The sequence below is a fragment of the Tetrao urogallus genome (genome assembly GCF_951394365.1).
Source record: "Tetrao urogallus genome assembly, chromosome: 1".
Taxonomy (NCBI): Eukaryota; Metazoa; Chordata; class Aves; order Galliformes; family Phasianidae; genus Tetrao; species Tetrao urogallus.
The window spans coordinates 17643097-17665922 of record NC_136813.1 but is presented as its reverse complement, the minus strand read 5'-3'; the positions used below and the strand labels follow the sequence as shown (position 1 = coordinate 17665922).

The window sequence follows — 22826 nt, the reverse complement described above, 5'->3', positions numbered from 1 at the left end:
CAGTTCTGGGCTCCCCAGTACAAAAAAGACAGGGATCTCTTGGAAAGAGTCCAGCGGAGGGCCACGAAGATGGTGAAGAGCCTGGAGCATCTCCCCTATGAGGAAAGGCTGAGTGAACTGGGTCTGTTCAGCCTTGAGAAAAGGAGACTGAGAGGGGACCTGATCCTGGTCTATAAATATCTAAGGTGTGGGGGGCAGAATGGCGAGGCCGGACTCTTTTCAGTGGTGAGTGGAGACAGGACAAGGGGAAATGGCCAGAAACTGCAGCATAGGAAGTTCCGCACAAACATGTGCAAGAACTTCTTTACAGTGAGGGTGACGGAGCACTGGAACAGGCTGCCCAGGGAGGTGGTGGAGTCTCCTTCTCTGGAGATGTTCAAGACCTGCCTGGATGCCTACCTGTGCGACCTGCTGTAGGGAACCTGCTTTGGCAGGGGGGTTGGACTCGATGATCTCAGGAGGTCCCTTCCAACCCCTACAGTTCTGTGATTCTGTGATTCTGTGATTCTGTGATCTTTCTTAATAGCAGATATTTGCACTCACAAAAACATCACGGAAAGCAGCAGTAGTCCTGCTGTTGAAGCGTTCAGGCTCCCTCTCTGTTCTCTCACCCCTTTTATCCTTAACAGAATTAAACATGCCTCCATTTCCAGTTCTGTATTTGCCAGAAAGGGTCATCAGCAGTCACACTAATGGTACTCACTGTTCCACTTACACCATTATTTTTAATTTGCTGCCTAAACTTACACTGACCTGTATTTAATTTTGGCATTAAATGTAAAAGATGTGTAATGACACGGTTACTATTTTTGTGTATGCTGCAGATAGGACTAGTCCTATGCAGAGAACACACGTTGCCATTTATAGTTTAATACTTGGAGTGATTTTTTTAAAATGAGCTTTTATAAATGAATTAAATACAAAGTCACATTACATTGCATCAGAGTTCCTTCATGTTTGAATTACACTGCAGTTTGCTCATATGTATACTTTTCCACGTTATCTCAAATCATTTACAAGCATTCAAGTTTATAAGATCATTTTAAGTGCACTCAAGATTTTGTACATCAGTGTTCAGACCTGATCATAGAAGTAGAATTTATGTTTAAACAAGTTGTATTATTCCAGGCCTCTTTTCAAAAGTGATAAAATATCGATGTATTTGATACACAACTTCTGACGATGAATGCAGTACCGACTTACTTAATAAAGTATGTGAAATAATCTGATAATTGCTTAGCTGCAGTGTGCGTGCATTAAAGCAGCAAGAACTGCTGCATACCTGGGAAAGGTTCTGTCTGGTGCTGGAAACAGTTCTCACACCTGACCTGCACTGACCCAACATGGTGCTCATTCCTGGCATGGTTCCGGCTCACTTGGTCTCAATAGGAGAAATAAAAAACTTATTGTCCTGAAGAAACATCATCAGCCACAAACTAAGCATTACTTAGACATCAAGCTGCCACTCAAACAAGAATCAGTAGTAGTCCTTCTCAGTCAGAACTAAGTTCTGTGTAAGTGGGGCAGGGACACAGAAATTGATGCTCCTGTTATGACAAAGATATTGATACTGTTCCCAGGAAGTTGAACGTTTTATATTAGTTGCAGTCTCTTACAGACACAGTTCTATTCTTCTTGATACGTGCCTGATGGAGTGAGTAGAACATCAAGTAGCTTCTGCTGTATTTCAAGTATGAATATACAAATACAGAAGTAGCCCCTTTTAGAGCAAAGGGACAAGTAAAAGCCATCTGGTCCGTACAGATAATCCTTTTTCAATACAGCCACTGCATTGCAGCTTTCCAAGAAAGTGAAGCTACAAACCTAGTTCAAGTCATCACCGGAGCTGCAACTCACACTGTCTTATGCAAAACCCTTAAGCTACTGGAAGGACAGTCTTCTAATGTGGCAAAAAAAACCCAAACACTGTTCTGTAGGATTACTTTAATGTAAGACTTTGTGCACCGTAGCAGTCTGATTTCTCACCTGCCTTTGTTACACTGCATTACAGAGCAGCCACAAGGGGTACAATACTGCATCTCCCAGCAGCACAACTACAACCGTGCCGCCGCTCAAGAGGTCCACTTCTTTGAGACATTTAAGTGGTTCAAGTGGTCGCTCATATATCTATGCTCAGGGAACTTGGACGACTTCATGGCTTTAAAAGCCTCCCATCTGGCCACTCTCACATCCCTGTTGTGATTGTACTCCTCCTGCCGTGTCAGGTACGGGCGGCTCAGCCAGTATTCGTTCTCTGCTTCAATTTCCAGCCTTCGGATCATGGCCTGCTTCATGGCAATGGTTACTGTTCTCGGCCGCCTGTATTTTCCAATCCACTGCTTTCCAGGGATCCTCTTCCCGAGCAGGGCCACTGTTAAAAACATTGCGCCTTAAAAGAGAAACGCACACACACACAAAAAGACACGTTATTTAGGGAAAAGAAAGAAAAAAAAAAGCGAGAAAAATTCGCCTGTATTTATTGCAGTGCCTTTTGTCTCGCTATTAGAAAGCTTTCAGCTCAGCCGCACGGCGGCAGCCACCCGCCGCGCACAGCCACGGGCACGGCCAGCACCGGGACGGAGCTGCCCCAACGACCCGGGACCCACTCGCGTCTCCGGGCGCCGTGCAGACCGGCTGCCCCGCGGCACCACCGCCCGAGGGTCTCCGGCACCCACCAGTTCCAGGCGAGCCTCGGCTCTAACGAGGATCAGGGCGAGGAGGCCTCGGAGGCCGCCGAACCCCTCGCTCTCGGCCCCCCCGCTCCCGGCCCCAGCCCCGCGGCGGGCAGCAAGATGGCGGCGACGCTCCTCGCGAGAGCTGCGGCACTTCTCGCGAGAGCTCGCGGCGCCAACGGGGCGCGAGTAGGCGCCGTTTCGAAAGCGGTGGCGGGCTCCAGGGTCGCGCGGAGAGCTGCTTGTCGCGACCGTTGCCGTGCGGTCCTTGCGGACCCGCGTCCCTCTGCCCCGCGGGCGATGGATGTGTCGAGGGGCTTCTTCGGCAAACTGCGCTCCCTGGCCCTCACGCTAGAGAGGGAGGCGAAGCAGCTGGAGCGGGCGCTGCGCGGGGAGGACGCGGGTAAGTGCGGGCACCGCCTCCCGCGCGCCCCCACAGCGGCGGCGCCCCGAGCCCAAAGGCCGCGCGGGTCTGGCGAGGCGAGCTGGGCGCTGCGGGGCGGCCCGCGCTGACAGCACCGCCTCGGGTTCCCGTTGCCGCTGCGCTGAGCTGCCGGGACGGGGTGCGCCTGTGCTGGAGGGGTGTGGTGGGTCTTATGTGAGCACAACTCCGCGCCGCCTCTCTGAGGCCTCCGTGGTGTGCAGTGAGCTTTTACCACGTAACGTCTGTAAGTAAATCTAGCCCGGCCTCCAGCAGCTCCAGGGATGGGGCACCCGCAGTTCTCTGTGCAGCTGTGCCTCACCGCCCTCTGAGGAAAGAATTATCCTCCTGCTGTCTAACCTAAATCCTAAAGCTGTTCCCCCCCCTGTTCTGTCAGTATCTGACTGTGTGAAAAAAGTCGGTCTCCCTCCTGTCGGTAAGCTCCTTTTCAGTACTGAATCACATTCTTGTTTTTAACCTTGTCATGGATCAGTACAGGGAAACACACGTTCAGGGCTTTTTCTCTCTCTGCACATACAGCTGAAGGCTCTAGTTGAATGTATCGCCGTGCTATGGCTTGTCGTGATGCAGGGCTCCTCTTTTACACTATTTATTGGCATTAGCCTTGATATCCAGTGAAGGAACAAAGTCAGTTGACTACTGCATTTATGAGTGGACAGCACCAAGGTCTGCTAGTGGAGATTACATTACATTACGTTGTACCTGCATGCTAAATACTAATTCCCCACTTTCTTTTAATTTCAAAACACTTTCATGTGATATGCACATCAAAGACTATGAAGAGGAATCTCCGATGAGGGTTTTGCACGACCTACACTGTGAAATCAGGGCTCTGAAGGTAATGCCTTAACTTCTTGAAAAACTGGGGCAGAGGCCGCGTCCATAAACTGGTGGTTGTGCTTTGATCCTTAAGCCACAACACAGCCTTGTTATTCAGCAGTTCTGACATTTCTATTTACTTACTTCTAAGTCCTCGCTGTGGCTACAGGGCAGCACCCAAAACTGTGGGATGCCTGTGCTGATGAGCTTGCCATCAGTGTTGTCACTCGGGCCAGCAGGGATGCAGGTCATGGGGAAGTTGTGGTTACACCGGGGCACGGGGGTGGGGGAGCCGGATTCAGGAGAGGTATGCCCAGCTTTGCTCAGTGAGAAGCACTTAGCATAAAGAACGCCCTTGCAGGGGATCCTGCACTTCTGTTAAACTTGTGAAAAAAGTTCTTCGTTTCTTTAACAGAAGTAGACAAAATAGTCAATAGAAATGGGCACGAGTGCAAGTAAGTGAGGAGTAAACCACGCTGTAAACTGGAATTTCTCCAGCTGCTCTGACATACATTCTTTGTATTTAAAAGTCCAAACCAATTGTTATGTAAATGCCCTCTTTTTTTTTTTTTTTAATGGAGTAAAAGCTCATGATTTTGTCTGGAAGGTCAGCAGGAAGCAGTTACCTCGCTGTGAACTGTCCTCAATGTTTGTAAGTTTGTGTGCAATTCTGCTCTGTGTTCCCAGTGTTTTGTAACCAAGTTTTCAGGTATAGACAAGATCTACATTTGCTTGTCCCCATATGAATTGAAGTTATTCCCCAAACACTGAATGTAGAAACAGACACCAGGTGGTGATTTGAAAACCCATTGCTTTGTTTCTCCTTCCCCTCCTTCACCCAAAGGAAGATGCTAATGCTGCTCTTGGCAAGAGTTCCTCTGAAAGGCAAGAAATTAATGACTTTATGAAGGCAAGTGAGATATTGATGCAAAGAAATGCAGCGGATCTTGCAAAAATAAGAGAGCTATTCCAGAAATACGGCTACAAACCACCCGTCGAAGTCCCTACAGGTAATATTTGTTGGCAGTGAAGCATTCAAAGGCATGTAATTTTTCTAAAATGTTTCTCTTCCGCTATGTGTACGTGTCTGTTAATGAAGAGATCTGTGGTTTTTGCTCTATAGTAATCTGGGGCTGAAAGGTTCTGTTGTGATCGCTGCTCTAAGAATAAAACGTGCAAAAGCTTAGAGCTGCATCTCCTGACATGCTCCTGGTTGGTGTGTTTTTCTCTTCACTAAGAGCTGTACAAAGAGGAGAGGTTAGCCATCGTGTTCTGATAACCCAGACAGTTGGGCTGCTTCAGCTTCTCCTGCACGATGAGCTACTGCAGATGCACCTGAACTGGTTCATACTCATGTGTTGTTATCCCATAAGCTTAAATCATCTGCTGCTTATATCATACAGCAGCTCACAAATATTTGGGGGTGTTCCACAAATCACAAAATCACTAAGGTTGAAAAGACCTCCAAGATTACCCAATCTAACCACACCACCACCCCCCCACTATTTCCATTCACGTAATACAGAATCATACAAATTACACCCTGGCTTATTTCTGCAGTGAACTCATGTTATCTTTTATGACTTTTCAGTCACTGCTTTTTTCTGTACAGTTTGTTCTGCCACTTTTTTACTCTTGCAGTGAGATGGAGCCAGATAAATGTGTTTAAGATTAAAACTTTCTGCCTAGGCTATGCAGGGAGGTTGAATTCTATTAAAAATGTGTTAAGTGTAAGAAATGTGTTCTAAATACAGCTTAGCCTGATAAGAGCTTTTGATAGCTGTAGATTAAGGTTCAGTGCTTTAAAATGAAAGGAGTAACATTAATATTTAGAGTAATAAATATTTAAAAAAAAAAAAAAGACTACTTGGAGGGGGGAGAAAATTCCCAATTTATTTTAAAAATTTTTAAAAGAGAAACTTCTGACTGAATGAACTCTCCTCTCTTTTGTCAGAGGAGCAACAAGAGGAGGCAAATGGTGATTCGAAGGCATCTGGCCAGAGTAAATCTGATCAGGAAGAAGCAGATGATGCACCTCCTCTTCCTGCCTGTGCTGAGAACCCTCCTGTGCCCGGAGACCCGCTGCGGAGCCCCCAGCTTTCTGATTTCGGCCTATCACAGTATGCTTTCTCCAGGCCCTGGAGTGCATTACATGGACAACAACGTGCAGCAAATGCCAGTCAAGAAAATGCAAAGCACACAACTCCCCAGAACACGCAGGCCGCCTGTGTTCTGCCCAAAACACCCAAATGCATGCTAAAGATGGACGACTTTGAGTGCGTTACCCCAAAACTGGAACACTTTGGCATTAGTGAACACACCATGTGTATGAATGAAGATTACACCATGGCACTTATTCATAAAACTGCCCAGACAAACAAGTAAGCAAGCACTTGAAGCTCTGATGTTTCTCTATTGATTTTCCATTGTTTCTTCTTGAGGTACCCCTCTCTTGTTGCCATTGCCTATCTTTTTTTCTGCTAACAGGTGATTTGTTACCTACTTGTTTGTCAGTTTTCTGTCTACCTTGAACTCTCTGCTCCTCTTTTCGTGTACTCTTTGCAATGCAAACTACTTACAGGAGACTTATCTAAGGTATTTCCTTCCCTGCCTGCATGAGAATGTCTCCAGGACAAGGAGAAAAGGCACAGTATCTCCTGTGAGGTTTTGCTTTATTTAACCTAGGGCTTGCATTTGAGGACATGCGGTAGACTTTGTGTTACCAATATAAAAGCATTGGAAGTGGTACTGAAAGAAATTTGTGAAGCACTTGCTTAAATGCCTCACAGTGGGAGCTCGTTGTGTTATTTCTTCTGTTATCCAGCTTCAAGCAGATGCTTCTTTTTGCTCCAGCCTTCGACTGAAAACACATTTGTAGACTTCTACTCCTGGAAAAGGGTGGTTAAAAGATGTTTGTATGATTTTTATTAGCCAGGCATCCAATTTAAGAAAATGACAGTATTTAAGAGAAATATTCTGTTCAACAGTTAAGGATTTGGTTTGTAGAGAGATTTCACTAATTCTATTTTTTAAATCCCTGATATTTGCTGTACAGGTGCTCATGTGAAGTTCTTCAGAGCTGTACCAGCTTCAGTGACTTTGTTCCAATGTACCACAATGGTTACATTTCAGTGATTTATTTTTATTTATTTTTTTTCTTTTTTAGATTACTGGGGAGAAAAGTAAAATTGAAGAGATTCATTTTCTCTTAAAAGAGTTTTGGGATCTCTCCTGCCAAATAGGCATGGTAGCATTTACACAGCTGTAACATACAGTATTGGAATTGTAATAATTGGAAAGCTGTTACTGAATCCTAAATGATGCAAACTTAAAGTTGGTTCCTCAAATAACATTTTGTTAAATGCTTCAGCTTGTTGCACAAGTTAAGCTCTTTTGTTGTCTTTAACTTAGATTTCATTGGGTTGGTTTGATTGTATTTTTTGTTTTTTTTTTTGTTGTTGTTGTTTAGTGTGAACTGTCTTAAATGTGATTTCAGTTTTAATTCTGGCTACAATTTCTAAATGAATACATCCACAAATTTTATTTGTAGTTTTATATAACATTTTATAAAAATTAACCTTGCTTCCTGTGTGTATACACACAGGTGTGTGTGTGTGTGTGTGTGTGTGTGTGTGTGTACACTCATACATACACTCATAGTGTTCTCAGTTCCTTTCTTTTCAGGTTTTCAGTTCTGAAGCAAGTAGAAGGAACAATGTATTTTGTGTGCATGCAGTGAAGAACTGAAAGCAAAAGTAATAGGGAGAGAGAAAGGAAAAAAAAAACAATCAAAAGTGTTTATAATGAAGAAGAGAAAGTATAACCATAACCCAAACACGTAGGGTCCAAGTATCAATAATATTACTGAGGAAAAACTGACTTGAAAAAGTATGGGGTTTTTTTTCCCTTATTTTCCCTTAGTTTTTGTGGTGGTTTTTTGTTTGGTTGGGTTTTTTGTTTCTTTGTTTTTAAGAAAGCAGACTCACAACGGGAGGTTTGATCTCATGGAAATACGCTGCCTCACATGGATTTCTTGAGGCTTAGGCTTTTTACTGAGGAGTTGTAGATCATTGAACCATAGAATGGTTGGCTTGGAAGGGGCTTTTAAGATCATCTGGTTCCAACCCCCCAGTGTAGGCAGGGACACCTCCCTGTAGACCAAGTTGCTCACAGCCCCGTCCAGCCTGGCTTTGGAATGCCTTCTGGGAGGGGCATTCACAGCATCCCTAGGCAGTGTGTTCCTTATTTTGTAATGCCTTGGCTGGACTGAACCTTTGCATGGTAGGAGTAGAGTCAGAGATAGTAAATCATTCTAGACTCATGAACAAATGCTAGACAAGTGGTGGAGTTGACAGTATTCCTTCAGTAGTGATTTCTTCATGTTACTTGAGAACTGATTGAGGTTTTTGGCTTTTCAGCTTAGTTAAAAAAGGCGACGATGAAGTGAATGTAGCAAAAAAGCCACCCAGGGAAATGGCAGTTACTCCTGAGCCAAAAACAAAAGCAGCAGATGAGAGCGGTAAGTTAAAAACGTGTCAAGTAAATGTAGGTTTGCTATTTTTTAACATAACACGTGTGTTAACACATGGTAATACTTTAATCTGTTTCTTGTTAAATATAATTAATTTGTGTCCAGTCATTGTTTGCATACTGGTGTTCAGAAAACTCAAGTCAGTGGCTTCTATGGGGAATCTGCGTGTTTCAGTAGAAATCACTGCTTATTCTTCTACTCATATCCATCTAGAACTGTGCAGAGCTTCCATCGTATCGGAATTGCAATGTATCCGTGCTACTGATAACAGTACTGTTATGGGAAGCAAACTTTTTCCAAAAATTATTTCTTACGCCTATTTAAAGCCGGTTAAATGAGTGGGAAAGAAATTGCTTTGAAACGGATTAACCAAACAGTAACTTACATCTTTCAAGAGTAGCACTGAAATTTCTCTGGAGATCTAATATATTCTTTGGTAAGCGTCTGAAAGTCTTGCAGCAAACAAACAGAATATATGGAAATCTGAAGCAATATTGGTTTAAGTTGGGCTCTTTCAGTTATATTTGGTAATGAGACAAGATTATTTTGATTAGTTTTGTTTTCTGTATTTACTGCTGTTAGAGCTCTGCAATTTGGGTGCATTTTCATACTAAAAGTTTTGTCAACTAATTCCAGCAGCAGACTGTATGGCTTCTCCTATGATACCCGTGTTCTGCACACCTGGTGTGAAAATCCCTCCCCGAGCAGACAGTGCAGCGTTAGCCAAGTCACCAGAAAGAGACAAAGTGCCTCTTCCCAGCCATGCAGCAACGCCACCACCTCCGGATTTTGAAGCCAGGTGGATGACAAGAGAACTTATGGTACTACACAGCAGTTACATCTACTTTCATACACTAGTGCTGTAAGCAGTTCCTCAAGTGGCAGTTTGCTCTCCTTTTCCTATACCCATTTTTCTTGTCCTTGTAAACGGTGCTTTTTTATTGGTAATTCTGTAAGAACATGTTTTTAAATACTTCACCTAAGAAAAATTAATGAACTGAAGGCATGTAATAGCTTCTCTGTAACAGGAAATGCAAGAGGAGAAGATCATGTTGGTGACCAAAAACAATGCAACAGAGAAACAAAACATAGAAGACGGCATTCCTTCTGCTGTGAGCTCTGATGAGTACCTCAAACATTTGGGGAACCCATCTCCTCCCAAAATAAAACAGTACGACCATTTACTCAGCACTCCTCCACCTCCAGAAATAACAAGGATTCCAGATGATGTACTGCAGGTTAGCTCTGTTTGTTATCTGAATTGTTTTCATATCATAGCAGTAATATTAAAAAGTGTTTGTTTATCAAGTGTTGTTCCTCAAAAAGAAAGAGTTCTCTGCTGCTTACTTAAAATGCATAGATTGTAATCCTGCTTGGAGTTCTAAAGTTATTTCTGTTCCTTTTTTAATGTTGTAGATTCTGTCAAAGTATAACCATAAAGTGGACTCTTCTATATCTAAGAAAATGGAGACTAAGGCAGGAGATGCTGCAGGATTTGGAAGTGATTTCAGTGATTACTGCAACAAAGAGAACAGGTATGATCAGATGTCCCAAATTTGGTTATGTAATTGAATTTTAATCATAATCATAGGATGGCCTGGGTTGAAAAGGACCACAATAATCGTCTAGTTTCAACCCCCTGCTATGTGCAGGGTCACCAACCACCAGACCAGGCTGCCCAGAGCCACATCCAGCCTGGCCTTGAATGTTTCCAGGCATCCACAACCTCCTTGGGCAACCTGATTCCAGTGCGTCACCAACCTCTGAGTGAAAAACTTCCTCCTGATATCTAACCTAAACCTCCCCTGTCTCAGTTTAAAACCATTCCCCTTCCTCCTGTCACTGTCCACCCTCGTAAACAGCCGTTCCCCCTCCTGTTTCTGTGCTCCCTTCAAATATTGAAAGGCCACAATGAGGTCCCCCCGGAGCCTTCTCTTCTCCAAAGAGGAATTAATTTTGAGGAGCTAGGAAGACTTCAGTGCATTTAGAAAATTCATGCAGCTGCTTGTTCTCCAGCTCCTGTTGACATGACTAAATATCTAATCTTTGGCATAGTGTCTGGCTGGTTCTACTGCAAAGAACAAATCTATTTTTTTATTATGAACCCTGGGAAGTTTTTAAGAAAAATGGAAGGGGAGGAGGAAGGAAACAAATTGAAGAAAAAACAGTGCGATTATCTGTAGATATATTTTGCTTTGTGGCAATCAACTGAATGTTTTAAGCTTGCGTCAGTAAATTTAGGCAATGAAGAACTGCAGACTACTACGTTCAGTGGCAGAAGTAATCGCGCTGTTGCTTGGGCACGTTGTGGCTTACCCTGGCAGGCAGCCAAGCACCACACAGCTGTTCTCTCCCGTTAACCCCAGCAGGGTGAGGGAGAGAGTTGGAAGGGGGGGAGTCCACGTGAGAACCCGTGAGATGAAGGCAGTTTAATATAGAGGAGGGGAGAAAGGAGAAGGACTGATGCCGTCACAATTGCTCACCGCCAGCCAGCTCCCCCAGTGTCACTGCTGGGCATGAGCCACGTGCTGCAGGATGTCCTTTCGGCTGCCTTGGGCCAGCTGTCCTGGTTCTGGCCTCTCCCAGCTCCATGTGCACATCCAGCTCCTCACTGGCCAGGCAGCAAAGAGGAGCGAAATGATCTTGACTTCATGTGAGCACTGCTCAGCAACAACTACAACACCACTGTGTTATCAAATTCTTTCTTCTCCTAAGTTCAAAATAGAGCTCTGTACCAGCTACTGGGGAGAAAATTAACTCCATCCTAGCTGAAATGAGACCAGGCAAATACTAAGTCATTTGAAATCCAAAGCCACCTTAGAGCAATATGTGAAATGGAATTGGTCTACAATAAGCATAAGTAATCTTTGAACAAGGGAATAATGGGTTTAAGAAAAATGAGATTTACATAGACTTTTTTGTCACTGCTCTACTGTAGATATTCCTCATTCAATATAATGTGCTGTACATACTGATTTTCTGTTACACTTGGGGTCACTAAAGATTATCTTGATAAGAGGTGCAAGAAGTATATGGAGTAATAGCTGCAACAAATCCAGCAAGAGATGAAGAGGAGTAGATAGCTTAACGTACATGGAGTTAGAATCTGTTTGATTAATCAGATAAAGTAAAGCTCTTATTTTAGCTGTCTTTTTATTGCTGTTGTTGGGCAAGTGTTTGTGTCTTCTGCTAATTCAGAATATGACTGAGGTAATGAGTTCATGAACACTTCTGGATGTATTTGCAGAGGATATCCTGATTATTTCAAGTCAGACATTTGAAATCAAGCTGAAGACTATTTCACATTCATGGATCTTATCACTGAACCATGGGGAGCTCAGAAAGCAAGAAAGAAATACTGTGAGGAAGGACCCACAAAAGGAAAATCCCTTTTTTTTCTGGAGAAAACTTGATGTGTATTAACTTGCTTGAACTAACAATTGTGTGGTTTAATTTTGTGATTAAAATTAGTAGCAAAGTAGATTGGGTTTTGGTTGTTGTTCTAGTATTGCTTCACAGGGGACTACAGTCACGTATTATATGATGTAATACTTCAGATGTTTCACTTGATTCTTGTGTTTGTTGTGTGTGTTCAGATGCAGTGGTCTGTAGAGAAGTGCAATTAAACTGTAACAGAAGGAAAGCCCATTATGCTGCCCAGAAAGCAGACATCTGTAGGCAGTCTGCTGACACTGCCTGTTTCAGGGCGGAGTTTGCGGTGCAGTGCTTGGACATATCTTCAGCAGAACTCCTTTTTGTGTGACGAGTAACTGCTGCCTTACTGCGTTAAAGTACCTCCGGGACATCTGTCCCTTCTGCAGCACTAAGGCATATCAAACAGGTATTCCTACATCGTGCTGTCACCTGGCTGATAGACAGGCTTCTCCTTCAATTGCAGTTTTCCTGCTTAGGCATCACATTGAGAACTAGGCACGCGTTTTCCTCTTAGCACCCTAATACCTATAGCCCTAGAATGTTACTATCTTGAATGTGAACTAATTGCACAGTATATTTTCAAATGTCACCAATGAGATACCTACTGTTTCTTCCATTGCTTGGAAGATTTCACAGAATTTTATCACAGAATTGTAGGGGTTGAAGGGACCTCCAGAGATCATCGAGTCCAACCCCCCTGCCAAAGCAGGTTATTTAATTTGTTTGGGGGGTTGCTGTATTGTCCCCTGCGTTGCTGCCACACGTGTTCTGTAAGTGGTGGTGTTACTTCCAGTCATGCAAGCACGTCCCTGCAGTAGCAGACCAAGCTAAACTCAGAGTTTAGTTTGTTGGGCAATTTGCTGGTATCTGGTCACAGCAGCTGGAATTTTTTTCCACCAGAGATATTTCTCTTGTCCAAAAGAAATCCCAACTATGTATCCCTCTTTAGAGCTGTTACCTGTGTCAGCTATTGCTGTGAGTACTGCTCTTACCCGCTGCACACATTCTTCCTGTTGACAGCTAAAATACTGTTACTTTAGTGTGTGCTTTTCTGAATTTTCTGAACACAGTTCCACATTCTTTGAAATTCCCAGGCATAAAAACATCTGGAGCTGCCAGAAAGTATTTTTCTGGCTGCTTCAAGGGACTTGGCATGGCTGAAACATAGCAAATACAGAAGCCTTTGTCATGCTGTCACAGTCACTTTCTGAGATGAGTGTACATCACATTACCGGGAGCAGCTGACTTTTTTTTTTTTTTTTTTGCCAATTCTGGCCTGAGCACAGTATCACTTTTTTTTTTTTTCTGTCTTAATTTCTGTTTAAAAAACATAATTAATTTACATTACTTTTGAAAGCTGATCAACATGTTGAATAATATTTGTCTGGGATGGTTTGTGGCTGCTTGGAAAACTAGTCTGCTGCTATGAAAACACCCGCTCGTCTTACACAATTCTTTCAGAGTGATCCTTCCAGCATCTTACAAACTATACCCACCTGATGGGCTGGATGCTAGTCACAGAATGTCACAGGCCTAACAAGGTACCAAATAGTCTGTTCTAGGACAGGAATCTTCCTCTGTAAGCAGCCTCTGCTCAGCCTCCTCTTCTCTGGGCTGAACAAACCCAGGGACCTGAGCCACATACCTTGCCCTCTAGACCTTTCCGTCTTTGTTGTCTTCAATCTCATATGACATGACAGTGGCATGAGGTTATGTTTTTGGAGCTACTAATTGAGTTTTACAAGCTTGTTTGGGGGTTTTTGTTTACAGAACTGTTGAAGTAGTAACACTGTTTGTGCTTACTGCCCTTGTGTAAGGAGGAATATTACTGTGAGGTGGATGCAGTCAGAGCAGCAGAACAAAAGCAAGCTGTGATTTGTCTTGCCTAGGTTTCAGTAAGACCTAAGCAGTATTGTGAGTATTGGAGAAGGGGGAAGCAGAACTGGAAACAAGCAGCATACAAAACCCATCCCTGTTCAGAACCAGCTGGGGAAGGCAGTGGTAGAATCTCTCATGCAGCCCTGTGCGTGCAGCCCTGTGATTGACCAAGCGCTCGGGTACTGCAGCAACAGTGCATGGAGCCTTGGGGCTGCAGGAGCTCAAGGCTCTCCCTAAGGAGAAAGGTGTGTCCTTATGTCGCGGTAGAGTCAGGAATCACGCAGAAGAATTGACACATTATGGGTTGTTTTGTTGTAGTGTGAATCCAGAAACAGCACAGGAGTGTCGGTGCAGTTTGAATACGCAGTAGCTAAGTGAGCCTTAGTTTTGGAAGAGCCAGTCTCCATCTGGTAACAGGCATATTTGACTCAGAGTCTGAGCTGTGCCTAATCCACAACATAGGGCTGCTCCCACTAGCTGCTGTTTCACCACTTCTCTTGCACAGAAAGTACAGGTTGTGCAGTTGTGTGGTCGTTACCACCTGCTGAGCCACTGAAAGACTGATAGATTTTGTTTCCTCTTCTAGTTTCCCTCCCAGTGGAAATCAGTAATCTCAAATTCAACTCTTGGCTGCGTGACTGCTACATCAGATGCACGGGAAGGGTGAGCATGGGATCACATCATCTAGCAATAGCCTGCAGTCAGAACAGATGGAGCACAGCACGAAGCTGCACTCCGGTAGTTAGGGACATCTGGGAAGTAACCAGAAAAGCATGGCCTTTGGTTTTCCCTCATTTGCTACGGTTCTTAATCCTTTTGCATTTGTTTTAGTATATAAAATGTGTCAGCTAACAGAGCATTCTCTCTATAATCCCACTGGTTGTCAAAGGAGTGCCTCAAATTGTTCTGCCTAGGCAGCCCCATGAAGTGGCAAATGCTTTGTTTTCTTGGAAATAATTTGCCCGAGGTTAAATACAAATAAAATGAAACAAATGAAAGCTCCCAGGTGGCTGTCAAATGGGCAAATGAGGAACGTCACTCCAGTGCTCTCTGCTGAGCTTTTATTGATGGTTTTTATAAATCACTGGAGTGATAACTGGAGCCCAGGCTTCCTTGGTTATTTAAAGCATCACAGAGGCTTTGCAGTTTTAAGCAGTGCACTGTGCTTTGTTTTTTCTCTTTACAGAAAGTTGGTTGTCGTTACCCCAATGTTCCAGTTCTTGTGGTTGCATGTGTCCCAACATCTGCAGCTGGTGTTGGACCTGTTGGTCTTTTGGGAGTACCCCTCACAGCCCTCTGCCTTGTTTCCCCACGGCACAGTAATACAGAGGTTATGGCATATAGAAAGAGCAGAGACAACATCCAGTGGCTGCACTATGAAATCATGAGTGTTATTCCACAGAAATGCAACCTCTTCCTAAAAATGTCAATCAATGCTGTCTGTATTACCTGTCAGCGGGACCCACTGTGCTGCTGTTGTGCTAATGGCCACTCCTACAAGGGGGCAGCTGATGAAGTCCACCTGTTGCATTGGCCTCGTCTAATGCAAATTGGAGGGGTTAAAAAATGGCACAACTGTGCATACATGAGAATACAGCTTCTGGAAGATGCTGTGCTACATGGGCATTTCTGCTGGGAGGCCAGGCAAAAGCTACGTGTATTGCAGAATGCCTGACAGGAAGGTATTCATGGTTTTTGGCACACTTTGTGTCTAGAGCCCAGCAGTTATGCTCTGTTACAACTGCTTATACAGTTGCTGGAAACCAACGTAGGCTTTGCTGCACAGGCTCACCTTTCATCTCCCCAAGCTGCAGGCTCCCATACCCTGGTGTGTCACTGCACTTTGCTGCTGGGCTGCACGGATCACACTCGTGCCTGCCCTGTGCAGGGCAGGAGTGCCCTCGCAGGTGTTTTGCAAGGTGACGTTATTCAGACACTCTGCGTTGACCCAAACTACTGCTCACCTGCAAAGGCACTGCCTGGGATGAGGCCAGAGAAAGGAAAGGGCTGCATGGGAGGGGAGCACTGACGTCTCCTGTCAGTAGTCTGAGTGCCTTGTGAAATCCTGCCCGTGCTCACAGTGCTGAGCTGGCTGTCTGCATGGATGCAGTGGTGAGCTCTCCTGTGGCCACTGCTCTGTGAGCATTTCTAGGGCAGCAGAGGCAGTTCCACCCATACTCCTCTTGAAACCACTTGCTGAGAGTGCTTATTTTTTCCATCTGCATCATGACCATTCCTTTTGACTAGAGCTGTAAAGCAAAACTTAAGTTTGCTGATGGAGCAAGGAACTGCTCTGATGCAAGTGAGTTTATTGACAAAGCGTGTGGCTTGTCCTCACCTCTTAAACAGGGAGAGGATTAACCCACACATCACCTTCAGCAGAGATGCAGCCAGCCTTCCCCAAAAGCTCTACATAAAAACTTTGCTAAGCATCAAGACATTATCAGAGGCACACGCTGCCCTGGTGCGGGAGCAGGACCTGCCAGAGGGGTGATGAAATGAGAGGGGAACTGTGGAAATAACCTCTAGTGGAGGCCTGAGCGTGGCAGAGAGGAATTTGTCCCTTAGGCAAAATGAGGTTGGAGCAGCAGGAGGGATGTGCTGAAGGACACAGGAAGCCTCAGCTGCAGGAGCAGAGTGGTTGAGTTACTGAGTGTAGAAAAGAGAAAATAAGGGCCCGGTTTCCTGGGTCTTGTAGCTGGAGCCATTCCATCCTGCTGCATCCCCACGCAGGGTGGAGTTCCTGGAGTTACACTGCTGAAGAAATAGTGAGAGCTTTGGAGGAGCGGTTGCTGGTGGCAGTGCGGCTGTGGGATGGAGAGCTGCGTCTCAGTGCTGCGGCAGGGCTTGGGGCATCGAGAGGTAGTGAACGCCCGCCTCACTCACTGCCTTGAGGGACAAACACTCATTAGATCTCCAAATACAAAACAGTCCTGCTAATGGACAGAGCTGTGTGTAGCGTTCGCTTCTTGAGCGTTTGGGATTGCTCATTGCTGCTGAGTTTTGAGACTGTGTTGTAGGTGCTGTACATCACTTGTCTGGTGACTGATTTCCTTCCTCAGCACTTGAGACAGTCTTGAAGGTGCTCATTGCTCATGGGATGCTCGTTACCAGCGCAGTCATCTTTCACTTACAGCTCTTTCAACACATGACAGTTGTCACTGCTGTCTAACTTAAAACTGACTGCTATTGGGCTTGACCACAAAGTGGATTCTTGACTTAGGGAACGTGCACTGCTCAGACTCCTCAAACATCTTTTCTAATTAAAATGATGCAGAAAGTGGAGGAACGCGGCAACAACCCAGTGGCCTTACGTGTCAGCACAGGAAGGAAAACCACTATGGCATGGATATGTGGAGCTGCCTTTGCTGGGAACCCTGCGCCTGCAACGCTGAAGCACGGAGTTCACCGTCGCATGATTTCCACGCGAACGAAAACTTCAGCTGAGCTCCTTGCCGCTGCCTCCGGCCAAACGACGAGAGATTTGCCCTCCGAGACTCCACCGCTTCACCCACGAAGTACCGCCGCAGCGCCGAGGCAGTGCGCGGCTCCAGCTCTCCCCCTGCAGGGACAGCACGGCACAGCTTCGCCACGGGCACGGCGCAGCCTGCGCCCTCCGCGCAGCGCTGACCCGCGGAGTGGTTGAGGAGCAGCTGCTCACCGCACAGCCTCACCGACAGCTTTTGGCTGTGCCCCCACACCCAAGGGCTGCTGCAATCCAAGAAAACGGCACTCTGCACGTCACAGTTATTCAGGAAAAGTCGTATCAGTCAGTGCAGAGCCTAATACTGTATCTATCGATTAGGCAAGGGGATTAGCTAAGGGGGAGAGGTAACAGCATTCACCTTCCTAAAATGCACGGAGGAAAACTTACTTGGTCAGCAAATATAACTTCCTCAGCAACTATACTTCCAGCAGCAAAAAGCTCTGCACGCTGCACAGCCCGTCTGAACCCACAGGCTCTCTCTTATTCTGTAGCCACTCCTACCTTCAGACACAGCAGGTACCCACAGCAGGGCACACAAAGCAAACCACCCCTGTACAGAAAGGTCGTTTTTGCACCATTAAGTAACGTGGCCTTTCTTTCATCTTTTTGTCTCTTTCTGTGTTTTATAACGCCTATGATACACATCCACCACTTCAGTAACATATAGTACAAACAAAGCAGCTGTTTTGGTGGGGGGTTTTTTGGTGGTTTTTTTTTTTTTTTTGAATGGGCAGTGAACGCCCTCCAAATATTTTAACTTTTGCTTAAAAGCCAACTTCTGAATTTGTCTGCTTAAAATAGGCTTAAAAAAATCACACACACAATCAGATTCAAAAGATTAATAACAGCCATCTTTATTCCACACAAGACAGAACTACAGAACACCTGTAGTCATTCTGGTCGCATTCTATGGAAACCTGAAACACGAGACACACCAACCTACTCTGCAAACTATGAACCAATCAAGGACAGAGCGATGGCACTGCTAAAGATTAAGTGTTCCTTCTAAACAAACTAAAAGGTTTAAAATGTGACTTACATCCTTGATGTTTAGCTTTGTCTTCAGGTGTTCTTACTTTGCAATAAAGGCAATAAAAAAAAGCCTGCTTTAGAACAGCAAGGAGGAATAAGCAGAAAATAGAATCATACAAAGCAGCAATAGCTCAGTATGGCCTCATGCGGCTGGAAGGTGGCGGTGCGCGGTTGGGAGGCGTGATGGCTATATCCAGGTAGTCTCCTATCTGGAATTTCTGGGACTGCAATGTCATGGAATCATCTGTGCCCTTCCTGCCCGACATGGTACTGCCGATCTCCTTCACCCTGTGCACGGAGATGAAAGGCAGTTAGTTACCAGAGCCCAGGCCTTGCACGTCTAATGCAGGAGCAGCATCAGCCTTTCCAACCTCGCCATGCCGTGCTCCACACCGTACCTCACTACATCCACAGCGTTTTCTTCTGCACCAAGTAAAGCTACACTGAGTCTTTCTGACAGGGCGCAGGGGTGGGGACCCTTCAGCCATCTTAACACAAGACAGAACCCCCTGCCTCCTCACACAGAGCTGAAGCCCCACAGACTGCACAGCAGTCTCAGATCACCGGAAGTGAAGCTCCACCTCGCACTGGGCCCACGGTTAGCTAGTGGCCAATTCAGCGCTCCAGGTGGCTAAGCAAACACATTCACTGTTTAGGGAACACAAACTACAGCAGTGACCAGTCAAAACGCAGAGTTCATAATGACAATCCTGCAGTCTGTTATCATGAAATTCAGAAATATTATTTGTGAACGCCTGACTTTAAAATCAGTATTGTATTTTACTGCTGTGCTTCCTCAAGCCTTCTGTTGTTCTGGAGAAGAAATGCCCTTTACCTGTAGCCCGGTCGCTTGAGATCTGTAAAAACAATTGCAAAATTGAAGTGCGTGCCCTTCTTCCGTGCTTCTGGGTACACCTCCTTCACCAAGCTGGTGAGCTCCTTCAGAGTTGCGTCCATCCTACGTTAAACAAACAAACAAACAAACCCAAGTGGTTCACCTTCTCAAAGCAGCAATCGAAAAAGCTTTCCAGTGCCCATTTAGGATGGAACTGGTATTTTGCAACAGCTTAAACACACATTTCCTCGCCTTTGCATGCTTCCTGTTAATACATGAAGAAGAGTAACACTTCACATTTTTCAGCTATACAGGGAGCCACTTACTTCACAACAATGTGGCACTCCAAACAACCAGTACAGATCAACGTTGCTCTTCCAGGTCTCTCAAAAAAGTGACCTTTTTTGCATTTTTTAATACATTTACAATGAACGTGTTTCCTTATTCAAGTTGGTATTAATGTTAAAATGGTTTCTTAGAGGAAGCATAGAAATAAAAGCAAAACAAATAATCACAAGCAGTTTTCCACCAGTACTTCCACTTCTGCCCTAACAGAAGGCACTCCTCCTTCTCTGCACCCTTCAACCAGAACAGGGCCAAAACTAACTTCAGAACTCTACAAACAAAAGGACCACAGCCGCCCAAGCAGCTCTGAGGACTGCAGGCTCCCTGTGAGCTCTGTGCCACAGCTGGCTGACTGCCCACCCTGACTGCTCTGCGGATGGCTTAGACATCATCAACGGCCTGCACTGAGTTCATAAACCCCCTGCAGAAATACATCAGAACTGTGTGCTCTGTTAGGGACAACAGTGGATTTATTCAAACACACAGTGACGCACGTGTCACAGCTCTAGCAGAAACCCCGGAGGAAAGACAGTGCTTATAAAGCAACGCAATTCAACAAAGCAATGCTCTTCAAAATGCTGTGAGAGGAATTCATGCATTTACAGTGCAGACGAAAGGATTTCTCCCTGCTCGCAGCAAACGCGACACGAGCAGCGCTGCAGCCCTTCCACCCGCACGCATAGAAAGAAAAGTCGTTTCTCTTTCTGACCCGGACCAACGCACACGTGCTGCAGCGTCCCAGCCTCCCGGGACTGCTTCTGCGGGAGGACGGCGCCCCACGTTAATCAGATTGACGGCAACGACGAGCGCAGCCCCGGCCCAGCTCACCAGGTGTAGATCTGCAGCTCGCTGGAGGGCACGTTGCCGCGGGAGAACTCGTCCATGCGGTGGTGCCGCCCGTTGTTGGTGGTGAAGACGCGGAGCAGCAGCGGACACGTCTGCGGGCGGGAAGAGGCGGCGTGAGGCACAAGGCGCGCAACCCCCGCAAGGCCTCACGGCGCCAACCCCACCATGCTGCCTCCCCCCTTCCCGGCAGCCCCGCAAACGGCTGCGGCGGCGGCACGGGCGCGGCGGGCCGGCGCAGCCCCGGCACCTTCTCCCGGTCGATCGGCTTCTCCGGTTCCTTCTTGATCTCCTCCTGCGTGACGCGCGACTCCACCGCCATCTCGTCCCGCAGCCGACGGCCCGGATGTCTCGCGGCGCGCGCTCAGTTCTCGCGATAGTGGAGCGAAGGCGGCGGTGCGCGCGGGAGAGGCGCGAAGGTGGTCGAGGAGGCGAGCGGTGCGTGGCCGCTGAGAGAGATGGCGGCTGGAGCTGCGCCGCGCTGCCGGGCGGTTGTAACGCAGCGCTCCGCGGTGGCTGTTAGGCCCGGCGGCTGGCGTCAGCCCGTGCCGGCACCGCTAATGCTGGGCGGGTAGAGCCGCCCGGGGGTCTCCTCCCAGTAACCTGTACGGATCTGAGGTGGTCTTGGGCCGACGGAGGAGAGCTTCGGGTCAGATGTGAGCGGGAAGGGCTTCGCTCAGAGGGCGGTGAGGACTGGCACGGCTGGCAGGGGAGCCGGGGGTGCCCCAACCTGCAGGCACCCACAGGCTGGGGGGCCCTGGGCAGCCTGACGTGGTGGCTCTGGGACCGGGTGGGCTCTGAGCTCCTTCCAGCCCGAACCGTGACGTGGTCCGAAGGAAATACTGCGCTCCTCCTGGGCTCGGGGTGACGTGCTGTGTGCGGGCTTCTTGCAGGGCTCAGCGCCGGGCACACGCATTCTGTAAGCTGTTGCCCATGGTTTCTGTTGCGTGGGAAAGCTTTTAGTGAGCTACTGATGCTCCTTGGAAAAAGCTTCCTTCTGTATGGAGAAGAACTGTATGGAGAAAAACAGCTGCCTAGTGTAAATAAATGAAATAATCAGCCAGCGCAGCTACTGGTGGGTTCAAATAAATTAGAAAGGGGTAAATTGCACTTAGAATTTCCCTTAATATTACGTATTGGAAAGACCAAGCACATATGCTTTCCATTTCTGGGCTTGGCTTTTCCAAGAATAGAGTCTTGTATTAGGTTAAATTTAAGTTTGATGTTTTGTCTCAGGTTAGTGTTGGAGATGTGTGTTTCTGATGTGATAACTTAAAAAAAAAAAGTGAGTTATTGTATCAAAATTGGGGAATGTTCATTTGTTTCTAGAGAATTTACACTCAAATTATTTCCTATAGTGTCGTGAATTTTTTATTTCAAGAGTAAAACAAAAATTCTGTAAAATGACGTGAAAACAATCACAGAATTGTTTGAGTTGGAAGGGACCCTTAAAGGCCACCTACTACAACTCCTTGCAATGAACAGGGACACCTGCAGCTCCATCAGGTGCTCAGAGCCCCGTCCAGCCTGACCTTAAGTGTCTCCAGGGATGGGGCATCCACCACCTCTCTGGGCAACCTGTGCCAGCACCTCGCCACCCTTATTGTAAAAAACACCTTTATGTTCAATCTGAATCTTCCCTGTATGGATTCACAAAATGTTCACAGATGCAGGATGAACAAATATCAGAGACTCAGAATTACTGAGGTCAGAAGGGAACTCTGCAGGAGAATGTTCCAAATTCAACTCAGAGCAAGAGCCCGTTGCTTTTGGTGTTCAGTTCAGTTCAGTTTGGAAGGTCTCCAAAGCCTGTGCTGGTGATCAACCACCCTCTCTGTATAAACATATATTTTTTAATTATTATTATTTCTGCTATCTCAGTCTGTGTTCAGTGTTCAGTTCTGTTGCATCTCCTCCTGTCGCTGGTCACCACTGGGAAGTCTGGCAGTGTCTTCACTCTGTCTCATCATGGTGATTCTTGCACGCAGTGTTGAGGTCCCCAGGACCTCACGGAGTCTCTCTCAGAGCTGAGCTGTCCCAGATCTCAGACTGACCTCATGTGGCAGTGTTTCCAAACACTGTAGGTAGATGACTTCAGTGAATTATTTATTAAAAGAATATGTAGGAGAGGAAAAGGAAAATAAGTATTTCTTGTATTCATCAGTCCAAATCTTAAATAAATAAATAAAAAGCAGTTCACCTCTAATATAACCAACAGCAATTGATTTATGGCACTCCTAATACAGGGCAAGAGAACCAACAGCCTCTTGGAGTGCACCCTCAGCTTTCATTAACTTTCTTCTGTGGTAGCCTGGACAGTATTGTGCAGTTTTTGGTCTGTATTAAGTTATAACATGTCATCATTTTATTATCAAAGGGAATGACTCAGCCTTGCCACCATTCGTAGGATTTGATTTCCCAGGCAACGATGCAGTTTATTACAGTGCTAAAATTAATTATATCTGCCCTCTTAATATATGCTTGGGGCTCAATATCTGGACGGCCAT

The 22826-nt window shown here is 46.0% G+C and overlaps 3 protein-coding genes across 3 annotated transcripts; 1 reads left to right on the top strand and 2 right to left on the bottom strand.

Annotated features, from left to right (window-relative positions):
• Window positions 1–1939: 1939 nt before the first annotated feature.
• Window positions 1940–2384, bottom strand: MRPL57 (mitochondrial ribosomal protein L57; the record flags this gene model as incomplete). Its single annotated transcript, XM_079543320.1, has 1 exon — window positions 1940–2384. One exon carries the CDS (start codon window positions 2382–2384, stop codon window positions 2073–2075), a length of 312 nt encoding a protein of 103 aa, XP_079399446.1. The 3' UTR covers window positions 1940–2072.
• A 588-nt stretch (window positions 2385–2972) lies between these two features.
• Window positions 2973–12227, top strand: SKA3 (spindle and kinetochore associated complex subunit 3; the record flags this gene model as incomplete). Its single annotated transcript, XM_079549128.1, has 9 exons — window positions 2973–3075; window positions 3888–3952; window positions 4778–4943; window positions 5888–6314; window positions 8352–8452; window positions 9101–9285; window positions 9493–9702; window positions 9881–9999; window positions 12170–12227. The coding sequence occupies 9 exons, from the start codon at window positions 2973–2975 to the stop codon at window positions 12225–12227; spliced, it is 1434 nt and encodes a 477-aa protein (XP_079405254.1).
• Window positions 12228–18353: 6126 nt separating this feature from the next.
• On the bottom strand, window positions 18354–20641 carry SAP18 (Sin3A associated protein 18; the record flags this gene model as incomplete). Its single annotated transcript, XM_079534337.1, has 4 exons — window positions 18354–18584; window positions 19132–19254; window positions 20305–20414; window positions 20570–20641. 4 exons carry the CDS (start codon window positions 20639–20641, stop codon window positions 18428–18430), a joined length of 462 nt encoding a protein of 153 aa, XP_079390463.1. The 3' UTR covers window positions 18354–18427.
• Window positions 20642–22826: the final 2185 nt, after the last annotated feature.